This window comes from Bombina bombina, chromosome 12, assembly GCF_027579735.1.
Source record: "Bombina bombina isolate aBomBom1 chromosome 12, aBomBom1.pri, whole genome shotgun sequence".
NCBI classification, from domain to species: domain Eukaryota; kingdom Metazoa; phylum Chordata; class Amphibia; order Anura; family Bombinatoridae; genus Bombina; species Bombina bombina.
In genome coordinates, this window is record NC_069510.1 from 100,779,398 (window position 1) to 100,800,401 (window position 21,004).

At 38.4% G+C, this 21,004-nt stretch overlaps 1 protein-coding gene across 1 annotated transcript in view; it reads right to left on the reverse strand.

Moving 5' to 3' along the window:
• Nucleotides 1–2,733: 2,733 nt before the first annotated feature.
• Nucleotides 2,734–21,004, reverse strand: part of GNL3L (G protein nucleolar 3 like) — a 47,223-nt gene continuing 28,952 nt past the window's right edge. Inside the window, exons 11-15 of the mRNA XM_053696243.1 lie at nt 12,145–12,287; nt 10,087–10,223; nt 5,374–5,522; nt 4,738–4,909; nt 2,734–2,980 (exon numbers count right to left, since the gene is read on the reverse strand). Coding sequence (XP_053552218.1) covers nt 2,913–2,980; nt 4,738–4,909; nt 5,374–5,522; nt 10,087–10,223; nt 12,145–12,287 — 669 coding nt within the window. The 3' untranslated portion in view covers nt 2,734–2,912. The remainder of the gene's footprint in view (nt 2,981–4,737; nt 4,910–5,373; nt 5,523–10,086; nt 10,224–12,144; nt 12,288–21,004) is intronic.

Genomic DNA, 21,004 nt, shown 5'->3' on the forward strand with positions numbered 1-21,004 from the left:
TCTCTACCTGTTTATAGATAATTAGCAGCATTTTCTGTAAGAAATGTTTATGTAGTAGGTTAGGTCCACCCATAGGAAGCGTTTTGGAATGTGGTTAACATATTTTCTCAGGCACTAGCATTTCGCCCCACCCCCTCAGCAAAAAAGTACTAGGTGGTTTAGGTGTGGATAGTAATCAGCGATAGTTGCTTGTACAATCAACTCACAGGTAGTAAGCTTTCTGCTCCTATGTACAGTGTAAGAATATGAATGTGTGTCTATTAAAGGGATAGTCTAGTCAAAATTAAACTTGTATGATTTCAGATAGAGGATGCAATTTTCTAATTTACTCCTATTATCAATTTTTTTTCGTTCTCTTGATATCTTTATTTTAAAAAGCTGGAATGTAAGCTTAGAAGCCAGCCCATTTTTGGTTCAGCACCTGGATAGTGCTTGCTGATTAGTGTCTAAATGTAGCCATCCAATCAGCATGCGCTAGCCAGGTGCTAAACCAAAAATGGGTCGGCTCCTAGACTTACTTTCCAGTTTTTTTAAATAAAGATACTAAGAGAACAAAAATAAAATAATAGGAGTAAATAAGAAAGTTGCTTAAAATTGCATGCTCTGTCTGAATCATGGAATTTTATTTTTGACTAGACTATCCCTTTTAATATGTATGTGAGTATATATATATATATATATATATATATATATATATATATATATATATATATATATATATATATATATATATATATATATATATATATATATATATATATATATATATATATATATATATATATATATATATATAATTTTTTTTTTTTTTTTTTTTTTTTTTTATAAATTTGGAAGACTGTAGTTAGTTAACTGAGTAAAATCAGTGCTAAACCACCTTAAAAGAAACAGGAAGGTTTCCCCATGTCATTCTCCTATAAAGGGACATTCCAGCCACAATTGGAATTCACATGGATGCATTTAAATTTTGAATATAAGATTTTATTGTAATATACATGTATTGGCAAATATGCTTCTAATAAAAGATAGCTATTTTTAAAAGTGTATCAGCATTTTAAACACAGCACTTGCTAAAAGAACCTAAATTGCTTCTACCCTCTGGTAATGCCTCAATTTGTTTATTGCTGACATGATACAGGCCCTACTGGCACTTTGAACAGCTACAGTATTTAAAATGCTGGTGCACTGAGAATATCTAGCTATGCTTCACATGCACGTGCAGAGAAAAATAACACTAATACAGTGATAACTTTTACTAGAAGCATTTTTGCTAGTACATGTATATTGCAAATCTGTTTCTATTCAAAGATGTAATTCATCTATGTGCATTTAAATTTTGACTGGAATGTCTAACGTGTGAACAGCAATGTATGTAGACATGGTTGTGATTGTTGGGGGCAGTTAGTTCTGGTGGCCAGGTAAATATGAACTAAAATAATTATATATAAACACACACCGCATTAAAACTGCAAGTGGTTATTTCTTCAGTGGAGGCTCATGTCACAAGCACGCCAAAGAGGAGAAGTCGCTCCCCATCACGCAGAGTCAGTCGCGGTCGGAGCTCCCGTGTCTCTGAGCCTGCTGTTTACAATATTCCTGTGCCCGAACCAACGGTACGTGATTACTACTTGCACTTTGTTGCTATGAGTCTCACTGGTGAAGGTCTGTTTTATTAATAATGGTGCACAACACGCCATTGTGTACGGAAACATTGCTTCTGCTCTTCCGTCATATCCTGCGCTCCACCCACCTGGCGTTGGATACTTTTTGTGTGTGCTAATATTCAAAACCTAATGTTAAAATTATAAATGCTGTAAAGTTTGTGTCTACCCTAGGATACTTCTTACACAGTCCAATCCAATGGACTCAGTTAGGACCCTATCTAGGGGGATAGGACCCCTCAGGAAGCCCCTAAATATCAACGTTAATAGACAAAGGGACTAAATCCCCCCCCCCCCCATATAAAGCACACCTGGCACAGTGATTCTGAACTAAAATGAGCTTGTTAGCCATGAATGTGTTTAGCAGCTTTTCTTGCTCTAGAGATCAGCTTATTTTGTAGCCACTAATAAGCAAGCACTATCCAGGGTGCTGAACCTAACATGGGCCGGCTTGTAAGCGCTCCATTCCTGCTTTTTAAAATAAAGATAGGAGTAAAATAAAGATAGGAGTAAATAAGAGCATGCAATTTTGGGTCTTGTATCCCTTTTAAATAAAGAGAACTCGGTTCTGTATCTCCCAGTCTTGATTAATAATGGTGTGCAGCACGTGAGAGAGAAGCCCTAGCAATACCATGTTTCTTTTTATTTCAGCGTGTAATGGGTGTTTTATTACTAATTTAGATATTTATTTTGTTCCTCTTGTTGCTATAGTTCCTACCTAATCTGTCTGTCCTGTAGCTGGGATCAGATCACATTTAGTGCTTATGCAGGTAGCTGCAGAATAATACATCACTATTCTTTCTCTGTTGCAGACTCCGCGGTACAACCTGCGCAGTGGTGCGTCTCTCAGCAGTTCTATGGCAGCCCAGTAACATTCCCGATAGGAAGCTGCAACCACCTGACACAGACTGTGCACTTTAGACAAATGGCCTAAAACTGTTTGACTTGTTTTAATTTTTTTTTTATGTGAAATAAAATTGTATTTTATTTATAAAACAAATCTGCTGCATTCTTTAACCCTTCGTACCTTTTTTTAGTAAATATAACCAAAGCAAACTCCTTGACAAATTCCAACCATATAACTTATGCATTTATTTTTAATGATATCCAGTTCCAGACAGTGAGCCACTATGTCCATGAGATTTTAGTTTGGCAATATTGTGTTCTAGTCATTGTCCTTGTGGATCACTAATGTAACTGTCCGTCAAGTTCTGTACATAATTACAGGAAACGCTGTCTCTCTTGTTCAGCTCAGTCATCAGACAGGCTAAAATTCATGGCCGATGTCAACGAATCGGATAGTTTTGTTGCAATTTTATCTGCAAAAAAAGAATAAGTGAAAGGAAAAATCTACAGCTGCTCTGTAATTTTATTGTGTACATATAATGCAGGTGCCCTATTGACTGCCCACTATGGAATTCACCAATCGTAAGGCAGATACATTCATTCTATATATTGCAATGAGTGCTCTTTGATGCACAGTTTTATGAGATGTGATATAAGCCTTTGTGTGCACATACAAAAGGCGGGAATGAACACTGTTGTATACAGGACACAAGGCTGGATTGGCCTACCATAGTGATCGCTAACCTTGGCACCCCAGATGTTTTGTAACTACGTTTCCCATGATTCTTAAGCACTCTGTAGTCTAGCTGAGCATAATGGGAAATGTAGTGCCAAACCAGAGGCGGCAAGGTTAGCGATCACTGGCCTACCAGGACACCAGGCTTGCCGGGGGCTGCAGCAGCTGGGACTGGCCAGCTACAATTTAAGGGGGCGATGAGGCGAAGCAGCTATATCACCTCAAAATATATATATATATAATTTTTTTTTTCTCTTGGAACTTTACATATTAAATAAACGGAAAATCCAAAAACGTTTTCATGATTCAGAGCATAATATTTTTAAACAACTTTCCAAATGTGCTTTGTATTTGTTATCCTTTGTTTGAAAAGCATAAAGTAAGCTCAGGAGTGTGCACGTGTCTGCATCAATATGGCAGCAGTTTTGCAACAATATTATACATTAGCAGGAGCACTAGATGGCAGCACTATTTCCTGTCATGTAGTGCCCCAGACATGTGCATGTTACCTATCTAGATATCTCTTCAACAAAGAATAACAAGAGAACAGAGCAAATTGGAAACTTTTGTATTCTCTATCTTAAACTATATTTGGGTTTCATGTCCCTTTTTAACTAAATCTTATTTCTTAGACCATGTACCATTTTTGTAGCCCTCCTTTTTAATGGTTTATAGCCTAGTTAAAGGGACAGTCTACTTCAGAATTTTTATTGTTTATAATCCCTTTTATTCCCCAGTTTTGCATAACCAAACTGTTATATTAATACTGTACTTTTTACCTCTGATTACCTTTATATCTAAGCCTCTGCAGACTGCCGCCTTATTTTAGTTTTAAGCAGACTTTCATTTTAGCCAATCAGTGCTGACTCCTAGGTAACTCCACGGGAGTGAGCACAATGTTATCTATATGACACACATGAACTAGCACTGTCTAGCTGTGAATTAATTTTTTTAAATGCACTGAGATAAGAGACGGTCTTAGAAATTAGCATATGAGCCTACCTAGGTTTAGCTTTCAACAAAGAATACTAAGAGAATAAAGCAAATTTGATGATAAAAGTAAACTGGAAAGTTGTTTAAAATTACATGCCCTGTCTAAATCATGAAAGTTTTATTTTGATTAGACTGTCTCTCTTTTTAGTATCGCTCCTTTTAATAGTTTCTAGGCAAATCACATTGTTTTGAGTGTCTTCTGCAGATGACCGTATAATAATTAAGGGAGTCACGGATTAAATTGGGTTGTAAAGAGCCTATTTAACAACAATCTGTTTTTGTTTTTATTAAAAATGTATTTCTGGAAAAAAATATTGGGGGAATGAGTGCCATTAAATCCCCTTGACAAAAATGGGGGTTGACCATTCTATGGACTCAATGGAAAATAGGGCTGGTCTTCAAATTTTTCCAGGGCTGCTTTTTATTCCTAGTCCAGCCCTTATCCAGAGGAAGACACAAATCACTGATGTCGCTACCCTCCTCCTTAGCACCATTACTTACTCGCTCTCTTCTGCAGCTTCTTCCTCCTCTTGCCGGCCGCACGCAGGGCCTGTCCTTGCTGTAGAGGGTCCACAGCACTGATCTCCTGCAGACTGGGAGCTCTGGGCACAACTTGCTCCTTTTCGGTTTGCGTTTTATTTTTTGTTTTAATTTCCACAGTCATTGGTCCAAACTAGAGCAGGAAAAAAAATCATTATGTTAACGGTATAATAAAATACGTTATTGCCGGTCGTCAATTTCAGTTTAAAGTAAATTGGGAAAAAACAACGTGAAATTCTAGAATAAAGTCAGAATTCTGAGATGAAATGCTTAGATGTAAATTTGAGTGTAATCTCTTTAACCCCTAATTACCAGCGACGTATGTATGCTAAAATTTAGCCACCAGTAGCAAGCTACCCAGGGTGCTGAACTAAAAATGGGCTGACTCCTAAGCTTACATTCCTACTTTATCAATAAAGATACAAAGAAAACGGAAAAAAAATTAATAGGAGTAAATTAGAAAGGTACTTACAATTTACTATCCCTTTAATGAGATGCACAATTATCAAGTTAAAATTTGGCTTTACAAAATCCTACGAGAGACCTTTGTAGCCCAGACTGATCTGTGCTATACACAAGTGTATTTGTCAGTGTTACCTCTGCATCAACGTCATCTTCCATAGCATCAATTGGCGCTTCCTCCTCTTCACTAGCTTCTTCCACTTCAACATCCTCCACCTCCTGAGCAGCACCGGTCGTCAGCCCTGATACTTCCAATGCAATACCCTGGGGTGCGGACTGTACCTCTGAGAAATGAGGGGCCACATTTAAACGCATCTTGAAATTGTTTCTTATGCAAATACAAAGAGAAATGCTCAACCAGGAACGAACAGCACAGGATCTGATTTTATCAGATGCCGTAATATGTGATAGTTATCCCCTATCCTAAGCTTATCTACAGGAAAAACTATCTTACATCTATTCTTGCACCTAGCGAGTTACAAAAATGGGCAGAGGGACAGTAAACTATTTGAGCTTTGGGTTAAGGAGCTGAGCAGCTTTAATCCATGTTTCAGTTGCAGGTCATGTAGATAGTTGTAAGAGAGAGAATTATATATCTGAAGAAGAATTTATGATGAGACTATAAGATGTCAGGATAAAGGTGTAGTCTATTTAATAGAAAGTTCTTGTAAAAGACGATGCATAAGGTATACGACAAGAACCCTTAGGGAGATAATTAACGAACATCTATGCAATATAGGGTTGAACAGGATACTCATTTAAATAAACATTTTAGAGAAACCCATAATAAGACTGTGACTTTAAAGGGACACTAAACCCAATTTTTTTTTCTTTCATGATTCAGATAGAGCATGCAATTTTAAGCAACTTAATTATTTACTCCTAGTATCGATTTTTCTTCGTTCTCTTGCTATCTTTATTTTAAAAGCAGGAGCCGGACCATTTTTGGTTGAGAACCTGGGTTAAGTTTGCTTATTAGTGGGTAAATGTAAGCCTCCAATAAGCAAGTGTTATCCATAGTGCTGAACCTAAAATGGGCAAGCTGCTAAGATTTACATTCCTGCTTTTAAAATAAAGATAGCAAGAGAATGAAAAAAAAATGATAATAGGAGTAAATTAGAAAGTTGTTTAAAATTCCATGCTCTATCTAAATCATGAAATAAAAAAATTTGGGTTCAGTGTCCCTTTAAATTTGAGGTATAGGTAAACTGAGACCAGATTGGAGGGGCAGCTACTTTGAGTGAAAGAGGCTGAATTGATATGAACTAAAAACTCTACATCTAAATGCTGAATTTGACATGTTTTTTTTTTATAATGATGTATATAAATTTGCTATGATTAAATGAGAATATGATTTTAAATTGGTAACAATTTTAAACTAATAAAGTATAATTTTAGGAATATGAAATAGAGCTTTGTTTTATTAGGAAAATACCACCTTAAAAAAAAAGCAGCCCACCTTCAGTGAACAAAGGCAAACTGTAATTAACCAATAGAATTATGTGACAATTCTGACCAATGACTAACAAGAATAGGATTTAAATGTAACTGAATAAATAGTAGGAGTATCTTGAAAAAACCCAAAGGGATGAAATGTATCAACTACATACTCCTCTATTTAATGGCAGATCATTACTAAATATAACATATATATTTAAGAAGGATTGACAATTGCTCTTACATAGATATTGAAATTCTTCTATGGAGTTTGTAAAGATATAAGAACAGAGAAGACAAGATATGAGCATTATATTGTCATTGCACAAAGGCCAGTTGCTATAAAACCAGACTCCAGAACTGTTTAAAGAAGGGACTTCTAACATAGGAAATGCCCCTGCAACACTTTACATAAGTTCGTAATAAAAATAACTAAGTAACAGCTATCCCTGGCAACTATAGTAACTGTTTTGCTACTAACGACATCCATCACGTGACCAACTAAGTCACATAATTTACTGAGGGGAGAGACCCGCCAAAGGAGAGGAACGCCACAGAGCGTCTGTTTGGGTTTCTTTGGAGAAGTGAACTCCGGTCAAACAGCTGGAGTAAGGATTAAAGCGGCCCATCCAGGGTTGCATCAACAAGGAACGCACACGGAAAGTAAGGTACCCTACAGTAATCAACACAAAGTGATTTCAAAGGGACAATTCACCCAAAACAAATCTCCCATTTAAATTGTTCCCAATGATCCATTTTACCTGCTGGAGTGTATTAAATTGTTTACAAGTAGATCTTTTACCCCTATGTTTGGCCTTAGAAATAGCTGATTTAGCCTGTGGTATCCCAACTTATACTGAAAGTTTTAATACTGGAGTCTCAGCTATTGAATAGCCTAAGTAAACTCAGCCAGCAGAAGAAATTACACCCCCAGTGGGGTGCAGGATAGTAAAGTACACAAAGTGATAACATAATGAGATCTGATATTACACACAGTAAAGTACACAAAGTGATAATATAATGAAATCTGATATTTCCTCCAAGCTCAACCCATTGCTATAGGCTGTGGTTTAAAAGCACAAAACCAGTTACTTCATATACACAAATAAACGTGAAAATGCAATTACTCATACATTTTATACTCTGCAGCAGGTGAAAAATACATTAATATAAAAACAATTTTACAGTGTACTGTCGCTTTACAATTTGACATTGTTTGGATATAAGAGTATGGACTAGGACTTTTATACATATTTAGAGATTCAGAAATTAATAAATATTTTTTTTTTTAGAAAAAAGGTAAGGATTTGTGATGTCCCTAGTTTGAACAATTGTTTTCATTAAATAAAAATTGCTGTGTTTATATAACAGCTCTTGTTATTCTATATGGTAAAACATTTTTATAAAGATTATAAATATCACTGATATATGAATAAAACTTGTTTCTGAGTAGCACTTCCTGCTGGAAAAGCCAACTTTGCTCTGCAGTAATGAACAAGACAACCCCAGACGACTGTTTCACCTTCTTTGGGCCTCATCAGTGAGGTGCTGCTATATTCCTCTAAGCACAATGGACAAGGATTCCCCGTCTAGTTTCTCCCATCCCCCTTAGGGAGACTTCCCCAGGGTCATTATGCAAACAGAAAGAGAAGCGCTCAACCAGGAACAAACCGATCCGTAGCTTGTTCTATGGCGAGTTACCACCTGGGAGCAGCCTCTTTTAGCCCAATTGTACTTTTCAGAGAGCAGAGCATTCCTTAAATGGATTCTACCATTGATCAGCAGTGCTCAGAGGGTCTTGAGTGGTATTTTCTACTGTGTGTTTAACCCCTTTCTGTGGGTTAAACACACAAAGGTGCGCAGGGTTGCTAGTCTTAAAATGGCATGCTCAATTAGAGCATGTAATTTTTCGACTATAATGGCCCTTTAACTGAAAAAGTTGCTTGTATTCTAAATTCCACTGAGTTTCTATAAAGTGATGGGCACTGCCATTTTTGAACATAAAATGTTTCTATTTATCTCTCTCTCCTGCTGAGGATGATTAAGGACAGTTATAAAACACGCAATAAGAGAATTTGCAAACAAGGCTGAGTGGAACATAGGATTGCTAAAGTAATTATCTAGCAGAGTTTCCATGCAGCCTTGTTTGCACAGTGTCTTTTATTGTCTGTTTGTCAAAGGGCAGCACTGTAACAGATCTTTAGGATACTCTCACACGATACAAATCTCCCACCCCTTAATATCAGAGTTTAAAGGGACAGTCAACACCAGAATTTTTGTTGTTTTAAAAGATAATCCCTTAATTACCTATTCCCCAGTTTTGCATAACCAACACAGTTATAATTATACACGTTTTACCTCTGTAATTACCATGTATCTAAGCCTCAGCAGAATGCCCTCTCATTTCAGTGCTTTTGACAGACTTGCATTTTAGCCAATCAGAGCTGTCTCCATGGTAAAGTCACGTGCAAGGGCTCAATGTTATCTATATGAAACACGTGAACTAATGCCCTCTAGTGGTGAAAAACTATCAAAATGCATTTAGATTAGAGTCGGCCTTCAATTAGCATATGAACCTCCTCCTAGGTTTAGCTTTCAACTAAGAATACCAAGAGAACAAAGCAACATTGGTGATAAAAGTAAATTGGAAAATTGTTTAAAATTACATGCCCTATTTGAAACATGAAACTTTTTTTTTGGACTCGACTGTCCCTTTAATGTATCTGTAAAACAGAGACATGATATATGCAACAAGACTATAATGTCTATGAAGTTACTGCATAATGTATAGTCACCTTTTATAGCTAGGGTTAACCCTGTGACTACCGATAGGGCTGCAACACATTGCAAAGCAAGAGGCTGCCACATCAAGGTTTTGTTTTATGAGATATGGGCAATAACTTAAACCCACATTTTTTCTTTCATGATTCAGGTAGACCGTGCAATTTTAAGCAACTTTCTAATCTACTCCTATTATCAATTTTTCTTCGTTCTCTTGCTATCTTTATTTAAAAAGCAGGAATGTAAATCTTAGCAGCCAGCCCATTTTAGATCTAGCACCATGAATAGCACTTACTTATTGGTGGCTGACATTTAGCCACCAATAAGCAAGCATAACCCAGGTTCTGAACAAAAAATGGGCCGGCTACTATGCATCACATTCCTGCTTTTTAAATAAAGATAGCAAGAGAGCGAAGAAAAATTGATAATAGGAGTAAATTAGAAAGTTGCTTAAAATTGCATGCTCTGTCTGAATCATGGAATAAAAAAAAATTGGGTTTAGTGTCCCTTTAATACTACTATAACGGCATCACCCTAACTCTTACAGTCTATGGACAACAAGGTATTAACATTTGCCGTTACTACGGTCCGCTAGCAAAATGCGTCCTCTAAGCTCCCTGTTACTCTTACTTGACAAAGACTCTTTATTGTCCATCTCCAGAGCTTCAAAGTCAAACGCCTTCCCCATTTCTGTGACAATCTCTGCGCTGATGTGCGTGGGCAGCGTATGGGTCTCTGGTGGATGTGTAAAGTAACTGATTTTACCGCTGTGAGAAGAGAACAGAAAATAAATAAAATATTAGAGTTGATCTAGCTGCAGCAGACTTAGGCATCGAAAACAGAAGCATAAACAAGCACTTCCAGCTTTAACACAATATGTTGAAGGTTGTGATACCTTTTAAACCTACTCAGTTTTACAACTTTCTAGTTTACTTCTAGTATCAAATTTTGCTTTGTTCATTCTGTGTCCATTGTTGAAAAGCATACCTAAGTAGGCTCAGGAGCAGCAAAGCACTTGTGGTATATAGCTGGTGACTGGTGGCTGCACATATATGCCTCTTGTAATTGGCCCGATGTGTAGAGCTAGCTCCTTCAATAAAGGATACCAAAAGGATGAAGCAAACTTGATAAAAGTAGTAAATTATGGAAGTTGTTCAAAATTGTGTGCGGTGTCTGAATCATGAAAGTAAAAAAAAAAAATGTTTTATATCCCTTTAAAAAAAAATAATTGCAGATACTATACAATAGGCATGTGCATTTAGCGATTTCTTTCTTAAAGGGATATGAAACTCAATTTTTTTTCTTTCATGATTCAGATAGAGCAGGCAATTTTAAGCAATTTTTGAATTTACTCCAGCCCATTTTTGGTTCAGCACCTAGGTAGCTCTTGCTGATTGGTGGCTAAATATAGCTTGTGGCACTGTACCCTAAGACAGAGGGCGCCACAACATGACCGCCCTCCCTGTACATAGCCTTACCGTGCGTTAAAATCTCCTGTTAGTAAAACATAAAATCTATTTGAATTAATGGAGCGCCTGAGTTTTTCTTGGAAGTGTACATTAAAGAGAATCGCACATATACGCCTGGTGCAAAGGTTTAATGCTCTCAGGAGCAGCTGTGATAGATACTGTAATTTAAACACTGCATAGTAAGATGTCTTATGTACTTTTTGCGTTTGATAAAATGAGCTCAAGATTTCAAAAGTATAATAGTTTTCTTCGTTTAATAACATTTCTGTTTTGTTTTTGAAGTGCTCCCTGGCTTAAAGGGACATAATACTCATATGCTAAATCACTTGAAAGTGATGCAGCATAACTGTAAAAAGCTGACAAGAAAATATCACCTGAACGTGTCTATGTAAAAAAGGAAGATATTTTACCTCACAGTTTCCTCAGCTCACCAGAGTAAGTGTTCTGTAAAAAGTTATCTTTTAGTTACTGGCCAGCTGCAGGTAAAAAAAAAAGAAGAAATGAACAGCAGCCAATCAGCATCAGCAGTGCTGAGGTCATGAACTATTTTACTGTGATCTCATGAGATTTCATAGTAAACTTCCTTAATATATGGGAAATAACATGAGTGTACATGAGGCACGCTACCTTGAAGGTCCCGGGACAGGCATACTGATTGGCTGCTTAAAGTTCTTTACAGTAGGGTGTAAAAATACATTCTGAGGTAAAATATCTTCCTTTTTTTACATAGAGATGATCAGGTGATATTTTCTAGTCAGATTTTTACTACAGCTATGCTGCATCACTTTCAAGTGTTTCAACATGTGGGTATCATGTCCCTTTAAATAAATAAAATAATCTGATTTAACTGAAAAAAACAAACAGATTTTCTTAAATTATTATTTTTAAATCATGTATTTTTATCCACCCTGGTACCAATACAGTATCCAAGTCAGAATCCAAAGAGTAGACAGCAACACACACACCAGCCAGAATTGGCAAACAATACAATGGTCTGAGGCCCAGGGAGAGCTTTGAGATTAAGCACCCAGGAACACAGGCAAAATATAGCTACGTCTGGTGTCTTTAAAAAGTTGTGGGAAAATAGTGCTCCAAGCTGACAACAAAATAACGCAGCCTAAGAGACGGAAATAAAGAATTCTACGCCTATAAAGACACTCCAAGCTTATTGTATAGCAACAGGAAGCGACATGACACAAACAATAAAACTACTACTCACCTCACCCAGTCTGTTAATACAGATTTAGCTGCCTTCTCATGGTCTGGTGTCCCACCTTTCTTCAGCTTTCCTTGTCGTTTAGCAAGCATGGCCAGAAACTCCAGCGTGTCTCTGAAGTCTGTCACCTTGTAGTGCTGCATGATCTGTGACAGAGAGGGAACATAATGAGGAATTGTGTATTCTGTACAATAGGTCAGTACAATGTTATATCACAGTGTCACAACAGGTCACATGACTAGAGGTACAACAGGTCAGTACAACGTTATATCAGTGTCACTACAGGTCACATGACTAGAGGTACAACTGTGTATTCTGTACAATAGGTCAGTACAACGTTATATCAGAGTGTCACAACAGTATATTCTGTACAATAGGTCAGTACAACGTTATATCACAGTGTCACAACAGGTCACATGACTAGAGGTACAACAGTGTATTCTGTACAATAGGTCAGTACAACGTTATATCAGTGTCACTACAGGTCACATGACTAGAGGTACAACTGTGTATTCTGTACAATAGGTCAGTACAACGTTTTACCAGAGTGTCACTACAGGTCACATGACTAGAGGTAAAACAGTGTATTCTGTACAATAGGTCAGTACAACGTTATACCAGAGTGTCACTACAGGTCACATGACTAGAGGTACAACTGTGTATTCTGTACAATAGGTCAGTACAACTTTATATCAGAGTGTCACTACAGGTCACATGATTAGAGGTACAACAGTGTATGCTCTGTACAATAGGTCAGTACAACGTTATATCAGTGTCACTACAGGTCACATGACTAGAGGTACAGCTGTGTATGCTGTACAATAGGTCAGTACAACGTTATATCAGTGTCACTACAGGTCACATGACTAGAGGTACAGCTGTGTATGCTGTACAATAGGTCAGTACAACGTTATATCAGTGTCACTACAGGTCACATGACTAGAGGTACAGCTGTGTATGCTGTACAATAGGTCAGTACAACGTTATATCAGTGTCACTACAGGTCACATGACTAGAGGTACAGCTGTGTATGCTGTACAATAGGTCAGTACAACGTTATATCAGTGTCACTACAGGTCACATGACTAGAGGTACAACAGTGTATGCTGTACAATAGGTCAGTACAACGTTATATCAGTGTCACTACAGGTCACATGACTAGAGGTACAGCTGTGTATGCTGTACAATAGGTCAGTACAACGTTATATCAGTGTCACTACAGGTCACATGACTAGAGGTACAGCTGTGTATGCTGTACAATAGGTCAGTACAACGTTATATCAGTGTCACTACAGGTCACATGACTAGAGGTACAACAGTGTATTCTGTACAATAATGCCTAAATTTAGAGTTGGGCGGTAGCCGTCAAAACCAGCGTTAGAGGCTCCTAACGCTGGTTTTTACCGCCCGCTGGTATTTGGAGTCAGTCATTAAAGGGTCTAACGCTCACTTTCCAGCCGCGACTTTTCCATACCGCAGATCCCCTTAGGTCAATTGCGTATCCTATCTTTTCAATGGGATCTTTCTAACGCCGGTATTTAGAGTCGTGGCTGAAGTGAGCGTTAGAAATCTAACGACCAAACTCCAGCCGCAGAAAAAAGTCAGTAGTTAAGAGCTTTCTGGGCTAACGCCGGTTTATAAAGCTCTTAACTACTGTGCTCTAAAGTACACTAACACCCATAAACTACCTATGTACCCCTAAACCGAGGTCCCCCCACATCGCCGCCACTCTATTAAACATTTTTAACCCCTAATCTGCCGTCCGCACGCCGCCGCAAGCTACATTATACTTATGTACCCCTAATCTGCTGCCCCTAACACCGCCGACCCCTATATTATATTTATTAACCCCTAATCAGCCCCCCTCAACGTCGCCTCCACCTGCCTACATTTATTAACCCCTAATCTGCCGACCGGACCGCGCCGCTATTATAATAAAGTTATTAACCCCTAATCTGCCTCACTCCCGCCTCAATAACCCTATAATAAATAGTATTAACCCCTAATCTGCCCTCCCTAACATCGTAGACACCTAACTTCAAGCATTAACCCCTAATCTGCCGACCGGAGCTCACCGCTATTCTAATAAATTTTTTAACCCCTAAAGCTAAGTCTAACCCTAACCCTAACACCCCCCTAACTTAAATATAATTTAAATCTAACTAAATAAATTAACTATTATTAAATAAATTATTCCTATTTAAAGCTAAATACTTACCTGTAAAATAAACCCTAATATAGCTACAATATAACGAATAATTATATTGTAGCTATTTTAGGATTAATATTTATTTTACAGGTAACTTTGTAATTATTTTAACCAGGTACAATAGCTATTAAATAGTTAATAACTATTTAATAGTTACCTAGTTAAAATAATTACAAAATTACCTGTAAAATAAATCCTAACCTAAGTTACAATTAAACCTAACACTACACTATCAATAAATTAATTAAATAAAATACCTCCAATTACCTACAATTAAACCTAAAACTACACTATCAATAAATTAATTAAATACAATACCTACAAATAAATACATTTAAATAAACTAACTAAAGTACAAAAAATAAAAAAGAACTAAGTTACAAAAAATAAAAAAATATTTACAAACATAAGAAAAATCGTACAACAATTTTAAACTAATTACACCTACTCTAAGCCCCCTAATAAAATAACAAAGCCCCCCAAAATAAAAAAATGCCCTACCCTATTCTAAATTACAAAAGTTCAAAGCTCTTTTACCTTACCAGCCCTTAAAAGGGCCTTTTGCGGGGCATGCCCCAAGAAATTCAGCTCTTTTGCCTGTAAAAAAAAACATACAATACCCCCCCCACATTACAACCCACCACCCACATACCCCTAATCTAACCCAAACCCCCCTTAAATAAACCTAACACTAAGCCCCTGAAGATCTCCCTACCTTGTCTTCACCATGCCAGGTTCACCGATCGGTCCAGAAGAGGGTCCGAAGTCTTGATCCAAGCCCAAGCGGGGGGCTGAAGAGTGACGTCCATCCTCGGGCTGAAGTCTGGATCCAAGCGGCGGCTGAAGAAATCCATCATCGGGCTGAAGTCTAGATCCAAGCGGGCGCTGAATTAGTCCATCATTGGGATGAAGTCTTCTATCAAGCAGCATCTTCAATCTTCTTCTTTCTTCCGGAGCCATCATCTTCCAGCCAACGCGGAAAATCCTCTTCTACCGACGCCTACTCGCCGAATGACGGTTCCTTTAAATGACGTCATCCAAGATGGCGTCCGTCGAATTCCGATTGGCTGATAGGATTCTATCAGCCAATCGGAATTAAGGTAGGAAAATTCTGATTGGCTGATGGAATCAGCCAATCAGAATCAAGTTCAATCCGATTGGCTGAGGGGTTAATACTATTTCTTATAGGGTTATTGAGGCGGGAGTGAGGCGGATTAGGGGTTAATACATTTATTATAGTAGCGCTCAGGTCCGGTCGGCAGATTAGGGGTTAATAAGTGTAGTTAGGTGGAGGCGACGTTGGGGGCGGCAGATTAGGGGTTAATAAATATAATATAGGGGTCGGCGATGTTAGGGCAGCAGATTAGGGGTACATAGGGATAATGTAGGTGGCGGGGGTGTACGGAGCGGCAGATTAGGGGTTAAAAATAATATGCAGGGGTCAGCGATAACGGGGGCGGCAGATTAGGGGTTAATAAGTGTAAGGTTAGGGGTGTTTAGACTCGGGGTACATGTTAGGGTGTTAGGTGCAGACGTAGGAAGTGTTTCCCCATAGGAAACAATGGGGCTGGGTTAGGAGCTGAACGCGGCTTTTTTGCAGGTGTTAGGTTTTTTTTCAGCTCAAACAGCCCCATTGTTTTCTATGGGGGAATCGTGCACGAGCACGTTTTTTAGGCTGGCCGCGTCCGTAAGCACTGCTGGTATCGAGAGTTGCAGTGGCGTTAAATTATGCTCTACGCTCCCTTTTTGGAACCTAACGCACTGAAAACCCAGCCATTCTGTGAACTCTAAATACCAGCGGTATTTAAAAGGTGCGGGGGGAAAAAAGCACGCTTAGCTAACGCACCCCTTTGGCCGCAAAACTCTAAATCTAGGCGTATGTAAGTACAACGTTATATCAGAGTGTCTGACACTACAGGTCACATTACTAGAGGTACAGCTGTGTATTCTGTACAATAGGTCAGTACAACGTTATATCAGAGTGTCTGACACTACAGGTCACATGACTAGAGATACAACAGTGTATTCTGTACAATAGGTCAGTACAATGTTATATCAGTGTCACTACAGATCACATGACTAGAGGTACAACTGTGTATTCTGTACAATAGGTCAGTACAATGTTATATCAGAGTGTCACTACAGGTCACATGACTAGAGGTACAGCTGTGTATTCTGTACAATAGGTCAGTACAACGTTATACCAGTGTCACTACAGGTCACATGACTAGAGGTACAGCTGTGTATTCTGTACAATAGGTCAGTACAACGTTATACCAGAGTGTCACTACAGGTTACATGACTAGAGGTACAACTGTGTATTCTGTACAATAGGTCAGTACAACGTTATATCACAGTGTCACTACAGGTTACATGACTAGAGGTACAACTGTGTATTCTGTACAATAGGTCAGTACAACGTTATATCAGTGTCACTACAGGTCACATGACTATTGGTACAACAGTGTATTCTGTACAATAGGTCAGTACAACGTTATATCAGTGTCACTACAGGTCACATGACTAGAGGTACAACAGTGTATTCTGTACAATAGGTCAGTACAACGTTATATCAGAGTGTCACTACAGGTTACATGACTAGAGGTACAGCTGTGTATTCTGTACAATAGGTCAGTACAATGTTATATCAGAGTGTCACTACAGGTCACATGACTAGAGGTACAACAGTGTATTCTGTACAATAGGTCAGTACAACGTTATATCAGTGTCACTACAGGTCACATGACTAGAGGTACAGCTGTGTATTCTGTACAATAGGTCAGTACAACTTTATATCAGAGTGTCTGTCACTACAGGTCACATGACTAGAGGTACAGCTGTGTATTCTGTACAAAAGGTCAGTACAATGTTATATCAGAGTGTCACTACAGGTCACATGACTAGAGGTACAGCTGTGTATTCTGTACAATAGGTCAGTACAACGTTATATCAGTGTCACTACAGGTCACATGACTAGAGGTACAACAGTGTATTCTGTACAATAGGTCAGTACAACGTTATATCAGTGTCACTACAGGTCACATGACTAGAGGTACAGCTGTGTATTCTGTACAATAGGTCAGTACAACGTTATATCAGTGTCACTACAGGTCACATGACTAGAGGTACAGCTGTGTATTCTGTACAATAGGTCAGTACAACGTTATATCAGTGTCACTACAGGTCACATGACTAGAGGTACAGCTGTGTATTCTGTACAATAGGTCAGTACAATGTTATATCAGAGTGTCACTACAGGTCACATGACTAGAGGTACAACAGTGTATTCTGTACAATAGGTCAGTACAACGTTATATCAGTGTCACTACAGGTCACATGACTAGAGGTACAGCTGTGTATTCTGTACAATAGGTCAGTACAACGTTATATCAGTGTCACTACAGGTCACATGACTAGAGGTACAGCTGTGTATTCTGTACAATAGGTCAGTACAACGTTATATCAGAGCTGTGTAGTCTGTATAGGTCAGTACAACATTATACCAGAGTGTCTGACACTACAGGTCACATGACTAGAGGTACAGCTGTGTATTTTGTACAATATGTCAGTACAACGTTATATCAGTGTCACTACAGGTCACATGACTAGAGGTACAGCTGTGTATTTTGTACAATATGTCAGTACAACGTTATATCAGTGTCACTACAGGTCACATGACTAGAGGTACAGCTGTGTATTCTGTACAATAGGTCAGTACAACGTTATATCAGTGTCACTACAGGTCACATGACTAGAGGTACAACAGTGTATGCTGTACAATAGGTCAGTACAACGTTATATCAGTGTCACTACAGGTCACATGACTAGAGGTACAGCTGTGTATTCTGTACAATAGGTCAGTACAACGTTATAGCAAAGCGTCTGACACTACAGGTCACATGACTAGAGGTACAACAGTGTATTCTGTACAATAGGTCAGTACAACGTTATATCAGTGTCACTACAGGTCACATGACTAGAGGTACAACAGTGTATTCTGTACAATAGGTCAGTACAACGTTATATCAGTGTCACTACAGGTCACATGACTAGAGGTACAGCTGTGTATTCTGTACAATAGGTCAGTACAACGTTATATCAGTGTCACTACAGGTCACATGACTAGAGGTACAACAGTGTATTCTGTACAATAGGTCAGTACAACGTTATATCAGTGTCACTACAGGTCACATGACTAGAGGTACAGCTATGTATTCTGTACAATAGGTCAGTTCAGTACAACGTTATATCAGTGTCACTACAGGTCACATGACTAGAGGTACAACAGTGTATTCTGTACAATAGGTCAGTACAACTTTATATCAGTGTCACTACAGGTCACATGACTAGAGGTACAGCTATGTATTCTGTACAATAGGTCAGTACAACGTTATATCAGTGTCACTACAGGTCACATGACTAGAGGTACAACAGTGTATTCTATACAATAGGTCAGTACAACGTTATATCAGAGTGTCACTACAGGTCACAGGACTAGAGGTACAGCTGTGTATTCTGTACAATAGGTCAGTACAACGTTATATCAGTGTCACTACAGGTCACATGACTAGAGGTACAACAGTGTATTCTGTACAATAGGTCAGTACAACGTTATATCAGTGTCACTACAGGTCACATGACTAGAGGTACAACAGTGTATGCTGTACAATAGGTCAGTACAACGTTATATCAGTGTCACTACAGGTCACATGACTAGAGGTACAGCTGTGTATTCTGTACAATAGGTCAGTACAACGTTATATCAGAGTGTCACTACAGGTCACATGACTAGAGGTACAACTGTGTATTCTGTACAATAGGTCAGTACAATGTTATATCAGTGTCACTACAGGTCACATGACTAGAGGTACAGCTGTGTATTCTGTACAATAGGTCAGTACAACGTTATATCAGTGTCACTACAGGTCACCTGACTAGAGGTACAACAGTGTATTCTGTACAATAGGTCAGTACAACGTTATATCAGTGTCACTACAGGTCACATGACTAGAGGTACAACAGTGTATTCTGTACAATAGATCAGTACAATATTATACCAGAGTGTCACTACAGGTCACATGACTAGAGATACAACAGTGTATTCTGTACAATAGGTCAGTACAACGTTATATCAGTGTCACTACAGGTCACATGACTAGAGGTACAACAGTGTATTCTGTACAATAGGTCAGTACAACGTTATATCAGTGTCACTACAGATCACATGACTAGAGGTACAACAGTGTATTCTGTACAATAGGTCAGTACAACGTTATATCAGTGTCACTACAGGTCACATGACTAGAGGTACAACAGTGTATTCTGTACAATAGGTCAGTACAATATTATACCAGAGTGTCACTACAGGTCACATGACTAGAGGTACAGCTGTGTATTCTGTACAATAGGTCAGTACAATGTTATATCAGTGTCACTACAGGTCACATGACTAGAGGTATAGCTGTGTATGCTGTACAATAGGTCAGTACAATGTTATATCAGTGTCACTACAGGTCACATGACTAGAGGTACAACAGTGTATGCTGTACAATAGGTCAGTACAACGTTATATCAGTGTCACTACAGGTCACATGACTAGAGGTACAACAGTGTATTCTGTACAATAGGTCAGTACAACGTTATATCAGTGTCACTACAGGTCACATGACTAGAGGTACAGCTGTGTATGCTGTACAATAGGTCAGTACAATGTTATATCAGTGTCACTACAGGTCACATGACTAGAGGTACAACAGTGTATGCTGTACAATAGGTCAGTACAACGTTATATCAGTGTCACTACAGGTCACATGACTAGAGGTACAACAGTGTATTCTGTACAATAGGTCAGTACAACGTTATATCAGTGTCACTACAGGTCACATGACTAGAGGTACAACAGTGTATTCTGTACAATAGGTCAGTACAACGTTATATCAGTGTCACTACAGGTCACATGACTAGAGGTACAGCTGTGTATTCTGTACAATAGGTCAGTACAACGTTATATCAGTGTCACTACAGGTCACATGACTAGAGGTACAACAGTGTATGCTGTACAATAGGTCAGTACAACGTTATATCAGTGTCACTACAGGTCACATGACTAGAGGTACAGCTGTGTATTCTGTACAATAGGTCAGTACAACGTTATATCAGTGTCACTACAGGTCACATGACTAGAGGTACAACAGTGTATTCTGTACAATAGGTCAGTACAACGTTATATCAGAGTTTCACTACAGGTCACATGACTAGAGGTACAGCTGTGTATTCTGTACAATAGGTCAGTACAACGTTATATCAGTGTCACTACAGGTCACATGACTAGAGGTACAACTGTGTATTCTGTACAATAGGTCAGTACAATATTATACCAGAGTGTCACTACAGGTCACATGACTAGAGATACAACAGTGTATTCTGTACAATAGGTCAGTACAACGTTATATCAGAGTTTCACTACAGGTCACATGACTAGAGGTACAACAGTGTATTCTGTACAATAGGTCAGTACAACGTTATACCAGAGTGTCACTACAGGTCACATGACTAGAGGTACAACAGTGTATTCTGTACAATAGGTCAGTACAACTTTATATCAGAGTGTCACTACAGGTCACATGACTAGAGGTACAACAGTGTATTCTGTAC